General features: G+C 43.9%; 2 protein-coding genes across 11 annotated transcripts in view; one reads left to right on the top strand and one right to left on the bottom strand.

Annotated features, from left to right (window-relative positions):
- LOC128329916 (uncharacterized) overlaps nucleotides 1-17,309 on the bottom strand; it is a 481,088-nt gene that overhangs the window by 276,854 nt on the left and 186,925 nt on the right. The gene's annotated exons all lie outside the window — the stretch shown is intronic.
- The window catches only part of LOC128329917 (uncharacterized), a 31,708-nt gene that overhangs the window by 7,146 nt on the left and 7,253 nt on the right, over nucleotides 1-17,309 (top strand). Inside the window, exons 5-9 of one of the 4 annotated variants that reach the window (XM_053261841.1) lie at nucleotides 1,557-1,664; nucleotides 2,113-2,261; nucleotides 10,267-10,347; nucleotides 14,889-14,925; nucleotides 15,345-15,412. In XM_053261841.1, coding sequence (XP_053117816.1) covers nucleotides 1,557-1,664; nucleotides 2,113-2,261; nucleotides 10,267-10,347; nucleotides 14,889-14,925; nucleotides 15,345-15,412 — 443 coding nt within the window. The remainder of the gene's footprint in view (nucleotides 1-1,556; nucleotides 1,665-2,112; nucleotides 2,262-10,266; nucleotides 10,348-14,888; nucleotides 14,926-15,344; nucleotides 15,413-17,309) is intronic. The other 3 variants (XM_053261842.1, XM_053261843.1, XM_053261844.1) reach the window with 3 other exon arrangements.

Consider the following 17,309-nt stretch of genomic DNA (forward strand, 5'->3'; position numbering starts at 1 on the left):
CTAGTTGCCACTTTTTGTGATAAGGGGTTTGGCTCCAGTTCAAGGCAACCAAGAGTTTAGATTTGGGTGCAGTTTTGGTACACTGAACACAATTCTGAACCCGTTTTTCAGTTTAGGTTGAGTTTTGGTTTGACTCCTTATTGGAAAATGGCTGAAAGTAGTTAGTGGGCCACTCAGCTGTGACTGGGTAGGTGCAAATTGGCTCAAGGGATCAGCATCTGTGGATATGGCCTGCAGCCAAGGGCCACAGCATGTAAAGAAGCAAGAAATCAAAGGCAAGGAGAGGCAGAGTCAGGTTGATCTGGGTTGAAAGGGACAAAGTAGAGTGGAATGAGGTTTTTGCACATACTAGAAAGCTGATAATATGGTTTTGAAGAAAACTCAAGGTGGAATGAAAGAATCCACATGGCCTGTGTGCTCTCATGCTCTCTCTCGCTCATGCGATCTCCCTTTCTCACACTCACACATAGCTCCCTTGAATGGGGGCGATTTTTGCACCTTGAACTATAAACACCTGCAAAACCTATTTGACCAAAGAAGACACTGTGCCATAAAAATGACTTTGCACAGCATGAATGACAATGGCTCAATCATACCACTTTCAGCTCTCTGGAATCAGAAATTATCCTGGATTGTAGGATTTTGTAAATGTTCAGTATTTGCTTTTGAACTTTGGTTTGAGAGGTTTTCTAAGAAGGAATGCAAATCTTAAGCCTTTTTCTTGTATACCTGTTTTTATAACATAGCAATATAGAGACTAATGGATGATGAAGAGGAACAAATTAAAATTAAACAACAGCAACGGGAAATTAGCAGAAACAGAGGAGCTCAGGTGCAGGTTCCAAACTGTGGTGCTGGAGCAAAGAAGATTCTTAATTATTCGTTATGACATTTAATAAGGAAAACAGAGGCCAAAAAGTTCATTCTCTAGGGCCTGCAAACACCCTGTGGCTGCATCTGAGAGGAAGCATGTGGCTGAGAGGCAGATCATGGGTGTTTCCAGATGAAGAAATATTGTGTTTGAAAATGGAGGTTCTTACCACTTCTGCATGATGCCTTCAGATGATGTCACTAACCATCACACAATTTCACAGCACCACCTGCTGGCCATTTGCTGCCAATCTGTGATGGTCTCAAAAGACTTGATTTCCGTCATAGATTGGTAGCAGATGGTCAGCAGGTCATGCTGTGAAATCGCACGATGGCCAACAAACTCGGCAGATCACCCCGTGGAGAAATTGTGTGAACTTCAGTTTTCAAATAGAGTGGTTCTCTGTTTGGCAATTCCCCATGTCTTGCATTCAGGAGAGCTCAGGTTTAATCTCTAGCATCTTAGTTAAGGCTTCAGGGCTGAGAGCAGCTGTAAAATGGAGTAGACAGTACTGGGCTGAATGGACCAATGTTTGACTTGGTATAAGACAATTGCATATGCCCATATGAGAGCAAACTCAACAGAGAGCAATACAAGTGGTGTTTTTTATTCGGGGGTGGGGAGAAAAAGTAGAAACACAAAAAAGCCTATTTTCCATTTTCCTTCTCTTTGTCCCACCTTGCAGATTGGAAGCCAGGGAATCCCAGAATATGGCTATGGCAAAAAGCTGTTGTTTGCTATTTCAGTGACTGCAGTGATAATAATCATCATTTCAGTAATTGGGCTGATTGAGGTAAGCTAAAAATGCATTTTTAAGTTGGAGTTATTAACTGCCGTATCCAAGGGCTTGGGATGGGAAGCGAATGTCCCCCAAAGACACAGTCTCCTCCAGCTCACATTCACCAGAAAATTGTGATTAGCTCACATTCATCAGAAAATAAATTTGAGAAGGGGTGGATTAATAACAAGAAGCAAGAGGTGGCCAGCAGGGGGCGCAGTGAAAATTGTACCAGCAGCCTTCTTCCCATGTGACCTCCCCATCAGATCCCAGAAGAAAAAAGCAACAATCTGCAGGAGGCTCTGGATTCTCTGTAAACTCTCAGCTTATATTCATTTGCAAGCTCGGTTTGTAGCATATTTTACTATCATCTAGAAAACCTCTAAATAATGGCATGATATCAACCCCAAAGCCTGAAGTTGGTTTGTTGTGACCCATTGTCACATCCCCTTCTTCTGCTCAGTCTTCCAGTGCAGGTTCTTCAATGCTCGATAAGCCTCTTTGGCTCAAGTATATGTACCAGCTTCTGGATGAAGTACGGAAAAAGAGCATGGTGGACAAAATGCACGATGAAGAATCCTCTGAAGACGAGGATATATTCAGCTGGGCAAGGTATAAATGAAAGGAATATTCTCAGATCTGCATGGGTTGCATAACATCTCATCTTTGATTGCTCCCACACTAGCCCTTCCCTTCAGAATCACTATCTTTCATTCACTCACTTGGCACATGAGGAGTGGCTTTATGACAATGTGGTTGATTATGATGCTCTGCCATTTCCTGGTCCTGGTGGCCACTATATGTCCTGCAATGTCTCTTCCACAATTATTTTTCAATAGAGGCTTGCCAGCTTTGAGGTGCTGATGTGGGAAGTCGCAACAGGGGACTCCTTGGGCAGTTTGGTATTGTTTTGGTCTTTAGTTTTTTAAATAAAACCTTTCTCTAATGTGCAATAAAGTTGGGAAATGGAGGACAAAACAGTGGAGTTGCTAGAGCAGATTGCGATCACTCTCTCCCATCGATCACTCTCTCCCACCATTTCCCAGAACGAGCCTGCAAATGAGCTTTTCCTGACTCCCGAACTTGTGCTGATTATAAACAGCGGCAATCTACATTAACCCAATGCCTACATATATGTAGGAGTAAATGCCATCAAACGGAATGGGACTTACTTCATTCTGAGTAGACATGCATAGGAATGGACTGAGCTTAAGATCCACTTTCATAGCCTGTGCGCTTTCCAGACGATACGCTACAACAGTGTCACTACTGTCCATTAAGTGTGCTTACGTACTGCCTGTATTTCGACATCGTTGTCCTTCCGCTGTCAGCAAGGTGCCGTTCACATTAGGGATGTGCAAACAGGTTTGGGTGTTTGCGGTTTGGGTTTGGGGGTTCGATGGTTCAACCCCTGGACCACACCCCCCCAGTTCGGTTCTGCCTAGAACCAAACCACCCCGATGGTTCGGTGGTGGTTCATGAACATTTTCAAGTTTAAATTTTTTTTTTAACCTTAAAAGTGATTATTGAGGTGGTGGTGGGGATTTGTGCGCAGAGGTCAAATGCCCCCCTCGAGCCCTGTAGGTCTGTTTTTTGGCCCGTTCATGCCTTCCTAAAACGGCATGGTGGCCAAAACGTCAGCCGCCAAGCATGCCTGGCATGGCCCACAGGGGCCGTTTGCTCATATATGGCGGCCATTAAAAATATATATTAAAAAAAATAGCTGCCAAAACAAAAATGGCCACCTCGCATGTGCAAATGGCCTTTGTGAGGCCATGGGCCATGCCAGGCCTCGCAGAGGCCATTTGCACATGCACATTGGCTGCCATTTTGGCTGCCACGCCATTTTATTAAGGCCTGAACAGGCAAAAAATGGGCCTAAAAGGCCCGAGGGAGGCATCTTGAAGGCTGGAGGGGGAAGGGGGAAGCTCCACTCACCCCCCTGCCATCTCAACAATCACTTTTAAGGTTAAAAAAGAAATTAAAACTTGAAAAGGTTTCTGAATCCCCCCAGACCGAACCAAACGGGCTGGTGGTGGTGGTGGTTCGAGGGGTGCTGGACCAAACTGGCTCGGTTGGGTTTGAGGTGAGTTCAGCTTCGAAGCAAACTGGGCCAGTGGGTTTTGTGCACACCCCTAATTCACATTTCTGATGTCCAGGGGCATACCATTAATGAGGCAAAGGGAGATGAATGTCTCTGGCCCACAGCCTCTGAGGGCCCCCCCAAGGCCAGTCCTTGGCCTCTCAATTCTGCCATGCAGTATGCCTGCAAGGGAGAGCAAAGGCAGCTGCCTGCCTGACATATCTCTCCCTGCTTCCCGGCCCATGCAGCATGCTTGCGAGAGCGAGAGGGCGCTGCTGGGAGCCCGATGTGATGGAAGGAGGGAGACAAGCAAACTTCCGGCATGCTGAGGTAGCTGAGAATAATTGTTTGAATCGCTGCTGAGCTCTGTCCTGCTGTTGGGGGAGGGAGACGGTTCTATATGCCTTCTATTGCCCAGGCTGGACCTGGAGGTGGAAGAGGACAGGAGACACCACAAAGAAGGCAAGAACAAGTAAGCCCCCACCCCACCCTGTTTTTTGGGGTTTTTTTTTGTTTTTGTTTTTGTTTTGCAACTTATGGAGCTTGGAGTTCAGTTTGCAAACCGTCTCTCTTCAAAGGGGAAAGGAGAAGAGTTTCATGTGTGGGGGTGTGTGGAGAATGGAGCACCCTTGTGGAAATCGGGTCTGTCTTGTGTATGTTTCCCTTTTTTGTACCAATGTCTGCTCTCTGTGCTTGCAAAACTCCTGAACTCTGCAAATGTCCTGAAAAAGCAGAAGCAGCAGAAGCAGGAGGGAAGCTGGGAGAGGGGGAAAATGCCTTCCTTCCAAACACTCCATTCAGCGATGACGAGGGAAAGAGTGCAAGCCAGGAGAGAGAGGCATGAGGGAGCAGCTAAGCACTCCTGCTTTTCTGAATAGTGGGTCTCTTTCCCACCCAGCCCCCAAGTTGCATTAAAAAACAACAAAAATTCCAAGGTCTATCACATCCTCGCTCAAAAAAACCCATTACCTTGTGCGTAGGGGTTTTTTTTACATCTTTATATTGTTAGGAATTCAATTGTTTAAATATTCAAATATTCAAAATATTCAATAGGAATTCTATTGTTTAGAGACAGAGAGAGGAGTGGATAAAGAATTATGCAGGATGTGGGAATATGTTAAATTGTGTGTTGAAATGTTTCTTCTAATGCATATTTACATGAATATACTTGTTTTATATTATTACATTATTGTGAGTTCAGTTGTTGTTTGTGCCCTCAAGAACCCAAGTGTGCCATGGTGTGTGTGTGTGTGTGTGTGTGTGTGTGTGTGTGTAAAGATGCTTGACTTCCCAGTCAGTGTACACAGGGTTGCAGTTTTATTATAAACGTATGTCAGCACAAAATCTCAGGTGGTGTGGTTGTGTTTTGAAATAAGGGTCAAGGCTTTCAAACTGAGTCACTTGGTGACAACCCACAGACTGGAAAAACTCCGAAAGAACCACATCCAAGCACTGGTTTGCAGGATTGTATGGATGTTTTAATTGTAAACCTCCCGGAGCCATTTTGGAAGGGCAGTATAAAAGTTGAATAAATACATAATAAATAAAAATGTTAAATTAATTTGCAGTGCTCTTTAAGTCTTGTTATTTTACCATGGAAAACCTCTACTGTGAAAAGCCAATATACTAAAAACGCAGCATCGAATTTCAACAAGTTGCCTTCCCCATATTTTGCAAATTGTTTTGTTGGGTTTGAGAACAACTCCCCATCATTGGGTCCATATATCTTGGAGTGGATTCAGATGACAGTTTGTGTTGTCTCTTTAATGTTCTTCTGCAGCAGAGTCATGGGTCCAGGAGAAGGAGAGGAAGGCAGCGAGGGGCCCATTTTAAAATCTCATCCCTGGGCCCACTCCTACCTTGGTACGCCCCTGCCAATGCCTTCTTTTGGATTTCATCCTTCCATTTTAGTCCTACAGCGTTGCATGTGTGTCACAAATATATAGTTGTATTTTCCCATTGTAGAAGGGTTGCACTGGCTCTTTACGTTTTCAAAATGAACCTGCCAAGCCGAAGCATTTTACTGCTGAACAGAGTGTAATCTGGAAAGCACCCTGCTCCTATGCATGTCTACTCAGAAGTAAATCCCATGGGAGTTCAGTGCAACTAACCTCCAGTTTAAATGTGCGTATGGTAACAGTCAAAATCTCTTGCTCAGCTGAAGGCCCCAGAAGAGAGCAGAGGCATCTGTCTGACTTGGATTGAGTTCCCCAGTCTTCTCTGGGGCTGATGGAAGGGCAGAAGGAGCCTTCTTGGAGATTCTAGCCCTCAAAGCTAGTAGGAGAAGAGAAGGCAGCTCCAAGCAGCAGCATCCACTGTAGTGAGGCAAGAAGGGGGATCCAGCCAAAGAGGTCCTCCTTTCTCAAAAAGAGGCTCCATCTCCAGCCCTAGTACCTGAGGTCTGAGTCATTCTCCTTCTCCATCTCTCTTATGGAAAAACATTTTAAAAGCCCGGTTGGTTCAATAAAGCGGGATTGCACTCCTGAATTTAAGTAACATTTAAAATTCAGAAAGTGGTGCTTCCTTCCCAATTGCTTCTCCACAGCAGGCATTTCCCCCCATTTGTCATGTGGATGGGAATTGTAAATCTATATTGCTGCACAGAACTTCTAGCCTATGGCCTTATGAGGACCTGGTGCCTAAACGGCTGTTCTTTCTTTAAACATAAAAGCAAATGCCAAAAGACAATTTTCTGTGACTTTCTGCTTCAAGCAAAATCTGCAAAATGTATGGAAGATTCCTGGAAATTATCCAGACATGGCTTCATGCCACGGGGTATCTGAAGAGTGAATTTGCTTTGCAGCAGATTCGCAACAGTTTAATTTGGGGAATTAAATTGACGGTTCACAAAGGGTCACCTCCTCTTTGCATTCCCTGCAGATCTTTTTCCTCTGTGTGTTCCCACAGCTTGCTCCTGGATTTTTTCCCCAACTAATCACCTCCCAGAGGAGAAGGCGAGAGACTTGTTGTTGTTGTTATTGTTGGTTTGTCAGTTGGTGTTCTGCAAGATTGACTAGTCAAAACAACAGAACACTAAACCCGAAGTATTATCTCAGCGAATGTTTCTGTGTGGATGTTCATAGAAACCACTCCCAATTTCAGGGGCTCATTTTTATCTTTATAGCATGCATAAGAACTGAAGGATCCTCTAGGATAACTTATTTGTGTGAACAAAATCAATGGGCTCTATTTTTCAGCGATTCCTTCCACACCACACACATGAATTATCCCAAAGTTTCATTTCTCGACTTGCAAAAATGAATGAGAATTTGGAGAGACGCTTGCCTGGGCTGACTTCTTGTCAATTCACATCTTGAGAGGGCTTAATTAGTACTAGGGCCCACTTAGAACCATTCCAAACTATGTGAAGCAAGAAAAAGCCCCTTTGAGCATGTGGAGAGTGCTGTTGCGGTCACAACCAAAATTCAGACTTATTAAAAAATTTAAATGAAGTACAAAATTTGGTTAGTAATTGGTTTCAGTATCATCAGCTAAATGAAATTTATAAAAAGGATCTTAAAGTTGGATTTGTGGATCAAATGTTGAGATTTGAGAAGGAGTTGTGTGAAAATGATGAAAGATGAGTCTCTAAGATGTATAAGTAACTAACTGGGCAAAGAGGAACCTTTTACCGTGGTGATTTTCTTTATTTAGCAGGGGGAGAGTAACTGGCCCTATCCACCCCCAGCACAGTACCTCCAGTGACTGTTGCTGGTGTCTATCTTGTGTTTTTTTAGAATGTGAGCCCTTTGGGGACAGGGAGCCATTTTATTTATTTATTATTTCTCTGTGTAAACCACCCTGAGCCATTTCTGGAAGGGCGGTAAAGAAATCAAATTATTATTATTATTATTATTATTATTATTATTATTATTATTATTATTATTATTATTATAAAATAAGTAGCTTTTGGAGGAGACAAGAGATGAAGTGGTTAAAACGACTATGAAAAAACGGGCTCAAGATGTGGGTCATAATATAGATATGGCTGCTTGGGAAAAATTATGGAAAACTGATTTAAAGTTTACTGCATGTTATACTTTTAAAGAAAATTATTATAAGGTGATGTATAGGTGGTATCTGACACCAAAAAAATTAGCATTAATGTATAAAAATGTTTCAAACAAATGTTGTAAATGTGGACAATGTGAAGGAACTTTTTTCCATATGTGGTAGTCATGCGGGAAGGCAAAGTTTGGGATATGATATATAATGAGTTGAAGAAAATTTTTTAAATGACATTTCCTAAGAGGCCAGAATCCTTCCTGCTGGGAATAACCCAAGGAGAGTTTTCCACAAGAAATTTAACATTTTTTAATGTATGCAACCATGGCGGCCAGGATAGTATATGCGCAGAAATCGAGACACTAAAATGCCCTCAAAAGGAGACTGGTTGATAAAAATTTTGGAATATGCTGAGTTGGCAAAGCTTACAGCACTTATAAGGGATGAAAATTTGGAATCTTTCAAAGAAGATTGGGAACCATTTTTACTTTACTTAAATAAATATTTTTCTAATATGGACTTTTCAGCAGGGTTTGAAATATAGTAATAACAGCAGGTTGGGTTTGGTAAAATCGAGTAGTAATGTGGAGTATCTATATTTTGAATTATTATAGCAATGGTTTATATGTATAGTTAACATGAACTGTGCAGATAGGTAAGCGGGAAGTCAATATTTACTTAATTGTAAGCTGTTGTAAAAGCCAATAAAAAATTAAAATGCAAAAGAACAACCACCAAAACCCAGACTTGAGTCCCGGCACCTCTAATTTTTGAAAATTAAGCTCTGAGTTTCCAACACACAGTGAAAAGCCGCCCTCTGCATTAACCATCCCCCACAAACGAACCTTGCACCAATCCTTTCTTTATAAGGGTCCCCACCACCACCACCATTTGCCAACACTGTTCTTTGAGCCCAGCCTGGAACAGATTTTCTAGGTTCACCAAACTTCTTTAACACAGCCAGAAGCAACTGCGATCTCTCCCTGCCCAAAGACTACTCGCGAAAGTTGTACTCCGTGCACCACAACTCTGCCTACCCATCGCCAGCGAAAGCATGTGTGGCTGGCTCTATTTTACCCACACTCCATCCTAGGTTTACACTGCCAGAGCTGCATGATTGATCACAGGTAGTTTCTCTCCCCTCCAGCCTTCTGTTTCCAGCCAACTTGCTGGGAAAAGGCAGGCTACGGGGTAGGGAGGAGGAAGGCAGTAGGGTTGTGCATTTTGTTTTGTTTTCTGTTTTGTTTTTGGCCCGAGGAAGGCAGCCTAGAAGAAGTACACAGCAAGCAGTACTTCCAGTGGCCAAAGCCCTTTGCTATATTTCTCTTATTACACATTGCAAAAGGGCACTGGCTCTCCATTTAGCCCATTTCAATAACAGCTTGGATTCTTCTCCAGCAAAGCTAGCCACAGTCGGGAAAACAGACAGACAATAAGGAACACAGCTATCAAATTCCCCTTCCTTGTGGAAGACCAGTGAGACAAGTTGCCAAGTAGCCACCTCTGTTGACTCTTGGCATTCCGCAAATCCACGCAGCAAACAGTTTTTTAACCCACCCACCCCCGAAAGTACTAGGTGTTGTTGTTTTTTTAAAAGCTGATTTATTGGCAATGGTCCCTCTGCACATTGTGGAGAAGCATCAGGGCATACCAGAAATCCCCCCCCCCCCGCCGAAAAGGTTGCCGCAAATAGAGGATTATTTTACCCTAGACATAATTTGGGCTAAGCCAGAATGCGCAGCCCTAACTCGGGGAAAGCCAGAATCGTGTTTGAATTGGTCCCTGATAGCCCACCGCGATTTTGGGGTAAATCCAGCTGATATGTGAATTCGGACCCTCCATTCTGGAGGAGATGCGAGCTAAAAGTCATGTGTGTGAAAGTCCCTGGTGTGAAAGTTCCTGTGCCAATACAGGAACTAGCAAAACCACCACAAGCCATAGAATGAGTTGTCACCTTTTTCCTGGCATAGCTCTTGTGCCTGGCAACTGTGTAACCTGTTGAGCAGGCATTCAGGAGATGCACTTGTATTCTCTTAGCTTCAAGATACAATTCATGGCTTCCCCATTTGAACAGTTTGCCTGTCATTCAGCTGCTAACCTTAATCAAATGTGGGACTTCAGCACTCGGCATAGATCTTTGTGCCCTCCCTCTGGCTAGTAGAAGCAGAAGGAATTATGCAAACATGGAAAGACATGCCAAACTGATTCATGTACATAATTTATTCCTGTTGCAGGATTTAGCCTTACTTAGCACACAATTTGGATTTGATCTTTCTAAATGTGTAGCCACTACTCTGTTCTCGATACAAGCGGTTCATAGCTAAGGCTATCTCTTTTCGACCACTAACACAATCTTGGCCATGATATGAACCACTGCAGGGCAAATTTGTGCAGTGTCGCTGTGCCAATACAGTCAGGTTCATAACAGCCAAACAGTCTTGGATAAATGATACCAAGTTGGGAAACCATTTGAGACCCTATTAGTCTTCTGCAAGCTCCACATAACTTTGGCTCTTCTCTGTTTGTCAGAGTTCCCGGAGCTCCACCAGGTCCACCAAGCCCATCACCGGTAGAACAACCGCCTTCAAGAAGGCCCAGCTCAAGAAAAATGTAAGTAACGGTCGTATTCTGTCCAATGAGTCTATTCTCACGATGGGGGTAAACGGGGCTAAAGGAGACCAGCCCAGTTTTCTATCATCGTGAGAACCACCGGGCTTGCGGGCAAGCCCAGTGATTCTCTGGCAGCTAGGCCGCCAAAGTAGCCCTCTCCTTAACCCAGGTTAGTGGAGTGAGTGCTCCGCTAACCTGGGTTTTCTGATCGTATGCCACCATGGCAAGGCACTCCACCATGGCAACACACAAGGAGACCTTGGCCAGCAGGCTCAAACAAGGCTCCTGGTCCCGGAGGTTTCTCCAGGATGCCCCACACTCTCGCGTGGGGCATCCTGTGACTTCTGAGGGGCCGCCAATCTCCACCACCCCAACCAGAGCCAGTAATTGTGTGGGCAGCCAAACGGCCGCCCAGGGACGGCTTGTTGATCATCTGCAGGGAGGTGTAAGTTAACCCGCTCTCCCCGCAGGCCTGCTGGAAGCTCTTCTCACTGATTGTGAGAAGAGCTTCAATATCTGTTATGTTTGTTGTTTAGAAGTTTGTCCCAGTGGGGATCCTGTAGAGATTATGTGGGGTGGAGTCAGAAAGGAAAAGGGTGGGGAAGGGGAAAGAGAAGGAGAAAATGGAGTTATTTCTGAATAAATGGTTTTATGTATGTATGTATGTATATATGTATCAAACCTTTGTCTCTGGGGGGTTAACATAAAACAATTAAAACACATATAAAAAGTTAAAACAATTCAACAATTTAAAATCAACCATAAAATTAAAACAGGCAGTTTTTAAAAGCTGGGAAAACTTGGGTGAAAAGGTGAGTTTTCAGATGTTTTTTAAAAATTGCCAGAGATGGGGAGGATCGTATATCAACAGGGGGCGCATTCCACCATCTCAGGGTAGTAACCGAGAAGGCCCATCACTGTGTAGCCACTAGATGAGTTGGCAGCAACTGGAGACGGACTTCCTCAGATGACCTCATTGGGCAGTGTGGCTCATAGTGAAGAAGACGCTCTCTTAAACACCAAGGGCCTAAGCCGTTTAGGGTTTTACAAGTTATAAGTACTGTAGCACTTTGTGTTTTACCTGGAAAGCAATTGGCAACCAGTGAAGCTCCATCAGCAAAGAAGTAATGTGGTCTCTCCGAGATGACCCACAAACTAACCTGGCTGCCGTATTCTGAACCAACTGAAGTTTCTCGACTACGTACAAAGGCAGTCCAACATAGAGCGCATTACAAAAGTCAAGTCTGGAGGTTACCAACAAATGTACCACTATTTTGAGGTCATTGATCTCAAGAAACGGGCACAGCTGGAGTATCAACCAAAGCTGATGGAAAGCACCACTGGCCACCGCCTCAACCTGAGAAACCAAGGAGAGGTGTGGATCCAGAAGTACTCCCAGAGTAATGTCTGCGAGCCATGCAAAAAACCAAGTGTGCCTTAATATGCACAGCAGTAATTCCCAACCAATGTTTCTTTGACGTATTTATTTGATATATTTTATACTGCCCAAACATATGTCTCAAGGCAGTTTGCAAAAGGGTTAAAGTACAAAAATTAAAACATTAATAAGCATGTGCATTTTGAGCATTTTTCTAAAGGCTACCAGAAATGTTGACGCTCTTGTTTCGACAGGGAGTGCATTCCAAAGTTTTGGGGTGGCCACAGAGGGGGCCGAACTCTGAGTTGCCACCGGACACGCCGGTGTCAGTTGTGGGCCGACCTCCACAGATGATCTTAATGAGCGGTGGGGCTCTTGAAGTAGAAGGAATAATGTGCCACAAGGAATAAGCTCATGAGAATAATTACAGCTCCTGAAGCCCCAAGTGCTTCTCTGCAGAGAATCTGTTGCACTCCTACATGACTCACTGCTCGGGCACTGCCTCTGGGGAGGGGAGACCCCACTGAGGGCAGGCGATCCTGTCATGTTGGAGCTGTGTCACTCCCAGTGCAGTGGCATAGAAGAACTCCCCAGCCTGAGAGGGGCTGCCTGCTTGTTGCATCTCCGCAAGTCACCACTCTGAGCTTCCAGTCAGCAGGCTCCCCTAGCCACTAGCGTCATGATACAGGCAGTGGCCCATGGCCAGATTTTTTGCTGCCTCTCACTGCCACTGCAGCTAACCTCTGCCTGCCCACCTGGCTGCCACCCTCTCTCCCTCCCTGCCTCCCTCCACAGCTTCCCACCCACTTGACCACCTGCCTGCCTCTGTCCCTGTGGCTGCTGGCAGCAAAGAGCCAGCATGTGGGCAAATGATGGCGCATGTCACTGAGCTGTGATGTCATTCGCCCATGCGCCAGCCTTTTGCTGCTGATGGTGACGGAGAGAGAGAGAAAGAGAGAGAGGCAAGAGGGAGAGAGAGAGGCAGGTAGCGCGTGGCTCCCCTACCCCTGGTCCCACTGAGTGACGTGTTTTTGCTCCACACAGTCGCCCAGTGGCAGATCTGCCCCTGCCCCCATCTCAGTGACTCATGGAAAACACCACATGGGGTGGGATCCCTTGAGGGCAGGTGGCTATTACGCTTCCACATTCTAAAAGTAAGCCTTTGCAGACCTAGGAAGAAAGTGTGCCTCTCATTTTATATCAGGGGGGAAAGCATGCCTCCACTACTAGAGGTTTGGGGAACATCAATCCATGGGAAGATTCATGCCTTCCTTCCATTCAGCCTTTGGTTTTACCGATAACACAAACAGCCCTGAACAACAGTGAAATAGGTACACACAGCATAATAAAAAGAATCAAAAAGCTGAACTATGAAAAATGTAAGTTCAGTTCCAGTTCAGGTTCTTCAGTTATTTTTTAACTTGTCCATTCAGGAACTAACTGTAAATACTGAGCACCAAGCTACACATGACATTAAACCTGGCATTAGTGGACAGCCTTAACCTGGAAGGCACTTTCCAGATTAGACCCTGCAACAAGGTTCTGGACGTATCTCTGAAGTGTGCTTCCACACTTCCTGTGTTGTGACACCGCAGTCCCTACGCTGACAGCACGGTGCCGTTCATATGTCGGATGCCTCGCTTTGAATGTAATCACTGTGATTTAGTACTATGATGTTGTATATCCGGCATAAAGAAGTTGCCGTTTTGAGGGCTTGTTAGTCACCTGAAGTGGCGCAGCGGGGAAATGCTTGACTAACAAGCAGAAGGTTGCTGGTTCGAATCCCCGCAGGTACTATATTGGTCAGCAGCAATATAGGAAGATGCTGAAAGGACGTCATCTCTTTTTTTTCCCCCTAAATCAATTTTTATTGATTTTAACAATAGTATTATTATCATTCATAACAAACAGAATAAACGAAACTGGACTTCCCGCACACCTTTCTTCGTGAAACATCAGCTATAAAATTTACCCTTGCTATATTAATAATTCAAAACATAAATTTAGACCCTTACAAACACAGTTAATCTACCCAACCTGCATTTTTTCAAAAAGTTCCAAAACCTGCTGTAAGATCCATAGTAGGAAAATATTTTTTTTTAGATACAACAACAATGGTTTCCAATCTTCTTTAAAACATTCTAAGTTTTGGTTTCTTATCAGTGTTGTAAGTTTTGCCATCTCCGCATATTCCAAAATTTTTATCAGCCAATCTTCTTTTGAAGGCAATTCCTTACTCTTCCATTTCTGTGCATATATTATTCTGGCCGCCGTGGAAGCATACATGAAGAATGTTAAGTTATTTGTAGAGATTACTCCTTTTGTTATTCCCAGCAGGAAGGATTCTGGCTTCTTAGGAAATGTCATTTTAAATATTTTCTTTAACTCATTATATATCATATCCCAATAGGCCTTGGCCTTCCCACAGGTTCACCACATATGAAAAAAAGTGCCTTCAGAGTGTCCACACTTCCAACATTTGTTTGAAACATTTTTGTACATTAATGCCAATTTTTTTGGTGTCAAGTATCATCTATACATCATTTTATAATAGTTTTCTTTTATAGTATAACATGCAGTGAATTTTAAATCATTTTTCCATAACTTTTCCCAGGCTGCCATTTCTATATTATGCCCAAATCTTTGATCAACAACCATGTCTAGATGGTACAGTGTTCCTTTTAACAAGGATTTCCAGATATTGTTGACTACAAGTCCCATCATTCCTGTTTGGACAGGGGTGCAATTTCAGTGCTTGCCCTAGGTGCTATTTTCCCTAGTTATGCCTCTGAACGTTTCAGTTTGTTCCATTCTCTCCCTCCTCCATCTTCCCTGCTATCTTGGCAAAGAGGCCCTTTTTAACATGATGGTTCTCTTTATTTAGCAGGAGGAGAGTAACTGGCCGTATCCACCCCCAGCACAGTACCTCCAGTGACTGTTGCTGGTGTCTGTCTTATGTTTCTTTTAGACGGTGAGCCCTTTGGGGACAGGGATCAATTTTATTTTTTTGTTATATCTCTGGGTAAACCGCCCTCAGCCATTTTTGGAAGCGTGGTATAGAAATCGAATAAATAAATTAAATTAAATTAAATTAAATAATAAGCATTCCAAGGCAAATGATCAGGCCTGGGTGTTAATTTCTTCTTTTTATTCTCCTTCAAAGGACCTTTCTGTGCAGAAAGAAGAAAGGTGCAAAACGGGTAAGGAGATAGCTTATGTTCTCCAGTCATCAACAGAGATATGAATTTTCTGGAGGGAATTTATATGATAAAGTTTCCCATGAAAATTTCCCCTAACTTGCTTAAAAGTGGTGGGGGTGGTTTCTCTCTCTCTCTCAAAACAAACAAACAAACACTATAGAAATTTTCCTGATGCCCTAATTTGATCTGATTTTGCAAGTTATTGATATAAAAAACCAACAACTCTACACCATGTTAACTTTACTGTACCTCATGTGATTTTCAAGTATCCAAACAGAAATTTTAGAAACAGAAATTTTTGTCCTCACCACAGCGAACCATATATGGACTGATTATACCAATTATTTAGTATTTATCTTTCCACTGCATTTGTGTGTTCTATCAACACGGTATTCTGATTGAGATTTTCTTGATTTCAGTATGATGAAGAATCTAAGATCCAGACTTCTAAGACTTCGAAGGTCCAGGATATATTCAGCGGGGCAAGGTATAAATGAAAGGAATATTCTCAGATCTGCATGGGTTGCATAACATCTCATCTTTGATTGCTCCCACACTAGCCCTTTCCTTTGGAATCACTATCTTTCATTCACTCACTTATTACAGAGAATCTAGATGACGTCATTGCTAGCCTGTTGCGTTCCAATGTTTTCAGCATCCCCCTCCTGTCTCTCCTCCCCACCCCCCCTTGGTTCATGGTCATTTGCCTGAATTTTAACACAATTGTAGAACCAACCAGTGTGGACAGGCATTGCATTATTGAGGCACATGAGGAGTGGTTTGATGACAACGTGGTTGATTATGATGCTCTGCCATTTCCTGGTCCTGGTGGCCACTATATGTCCTGCAATGTCTCTTCCACGATTATTTTTCAATAGAGGTTACCCAGCTTTGGGGTGTTGATGTGGGAAGTTGCAACAGGGGACTCCTTGGGCAGCTTGGAATTGTTTTTTAGTTTTTTAAATAAAACCTTTCTCTAATGTGCAAGAACATAAATAAAGTTGGGAAATGGAGGACAAAACGATGGGGTTGCTAGGGCAGATTGCGATCTCCCACCATTTCCCAGAACGAGCCTGCAAATGAGCTTTTCCTGACTCCCAACTCATGCTGAATATAAACAGCTGCAATCTGCATTAATCCCATGCCTTCATATATGTAGGAGTACATGCCGTCGAATGCAATGGGACTTACTTCATTCTGAGTAGACATGCATAGGAATGGGCCGTGCTTAATATCCACTTTCATAGCCTGGGCGCTTTCAGAATATATGCTACAACAGTGTCATTACTATCCATTAAGTGTGCTTCTGTACTGCCTGTGTTTCGGCATTGCAGTCCCTGCACTGTCAGCAAGGTGCCGTTCACATTTCTGATGTCCAGGGGCGTACCGCTAATATGGCAAAGGGAAACGAATGCCTCCTGGCCCACAGACTCTGAGTGGCCCCCCCAAGGCCAGTCCTTGCCCTCTCAATTCTGCCATGCAACAGAACTGTCTGTCTCTCTTCAAAGGGGAAGGGTTTTGTGGGGGGGGGCGTGTAGAATGGAGCACCCTAGTTTAGACTGGGTCTGTCTGGTGTGTTTCCTTTTTTGTACCAGTGTCTGCTCTCTGTGCTTGCAGAACTCATGAACTCTGCAAATGTCCTGGAAAAGCAAAATCAGCAGGAACACGAGGGAAGCTGGGGTGGGGGGATGCCTTCCTACCACCTACCTGCCTCTGTCCCTGTTGCTGCCGGCAGCAAAGGGCCAACATTTGGGCTAATGATGTTACCTCTTGGCACATGTCATTGGCCTGTGATGTCATTAGCCCATGTGCCAGCTTTTTGCTACTGATGGTGACAGGGAGAGAGAGAGAAAGAGAGAGAGAGAGAGGCAGGTAGTGCATGGCTCCCCAAAACCTGGTCTCATTGTGTGATGGGTTTTTGCTGCACACAGTTCCCCCATGGTAGATCTGCCCCAGCCCTCAACTCAGTGGCTCATGGAAAACACCACATGGGGTGGGCTCCTGTGAGGGCAGGTGGCTATTATGCTTCCACATTCTAAAAGTAAGCCTTTGCAGACCTAGGAAGAAAGTGTGCCTCTCATTTTCTATCAGGGGGGAAAGCATGCCTCCACTACTAGACGTTTGGGGGACATCAATCATGCCTTCATGCCTTCATTCATGCCTTCCTTCCATTCATCCTTTGGTTTTACCGATAACACAAACAGCCCTGGACAATAGAGAAATAGGTACACACAGCATAATGCAAAGAATCAAAAACTAAAAATGTGAGTTCCGTTCCAGAACGCGTTCCTCAGTTATTTTTTAACTCGTCCATTCAGGAACTAACTGTAAATACTGAGCACCAAGCTACACATGACATTAAACCTGGCATTAGTGGACAGCCT

The sequence above is a fragment of the Hemicordylus capensis genome, chromosome 6 (assembly GCF_027244095.1).
Source record: "Hemicordylus capensis ecotype Gifberg chromosome 6, rHemCap1.1.pri, whole genome shotgun sequence".
Classification (NCBI taxonomy): domain Eukaryota; kingdom Metazoa; phylum Chordata; class Lepidosauria; order Squamata; family Cordylidae; genus Hemicordylus; species Hemicordylus capensis.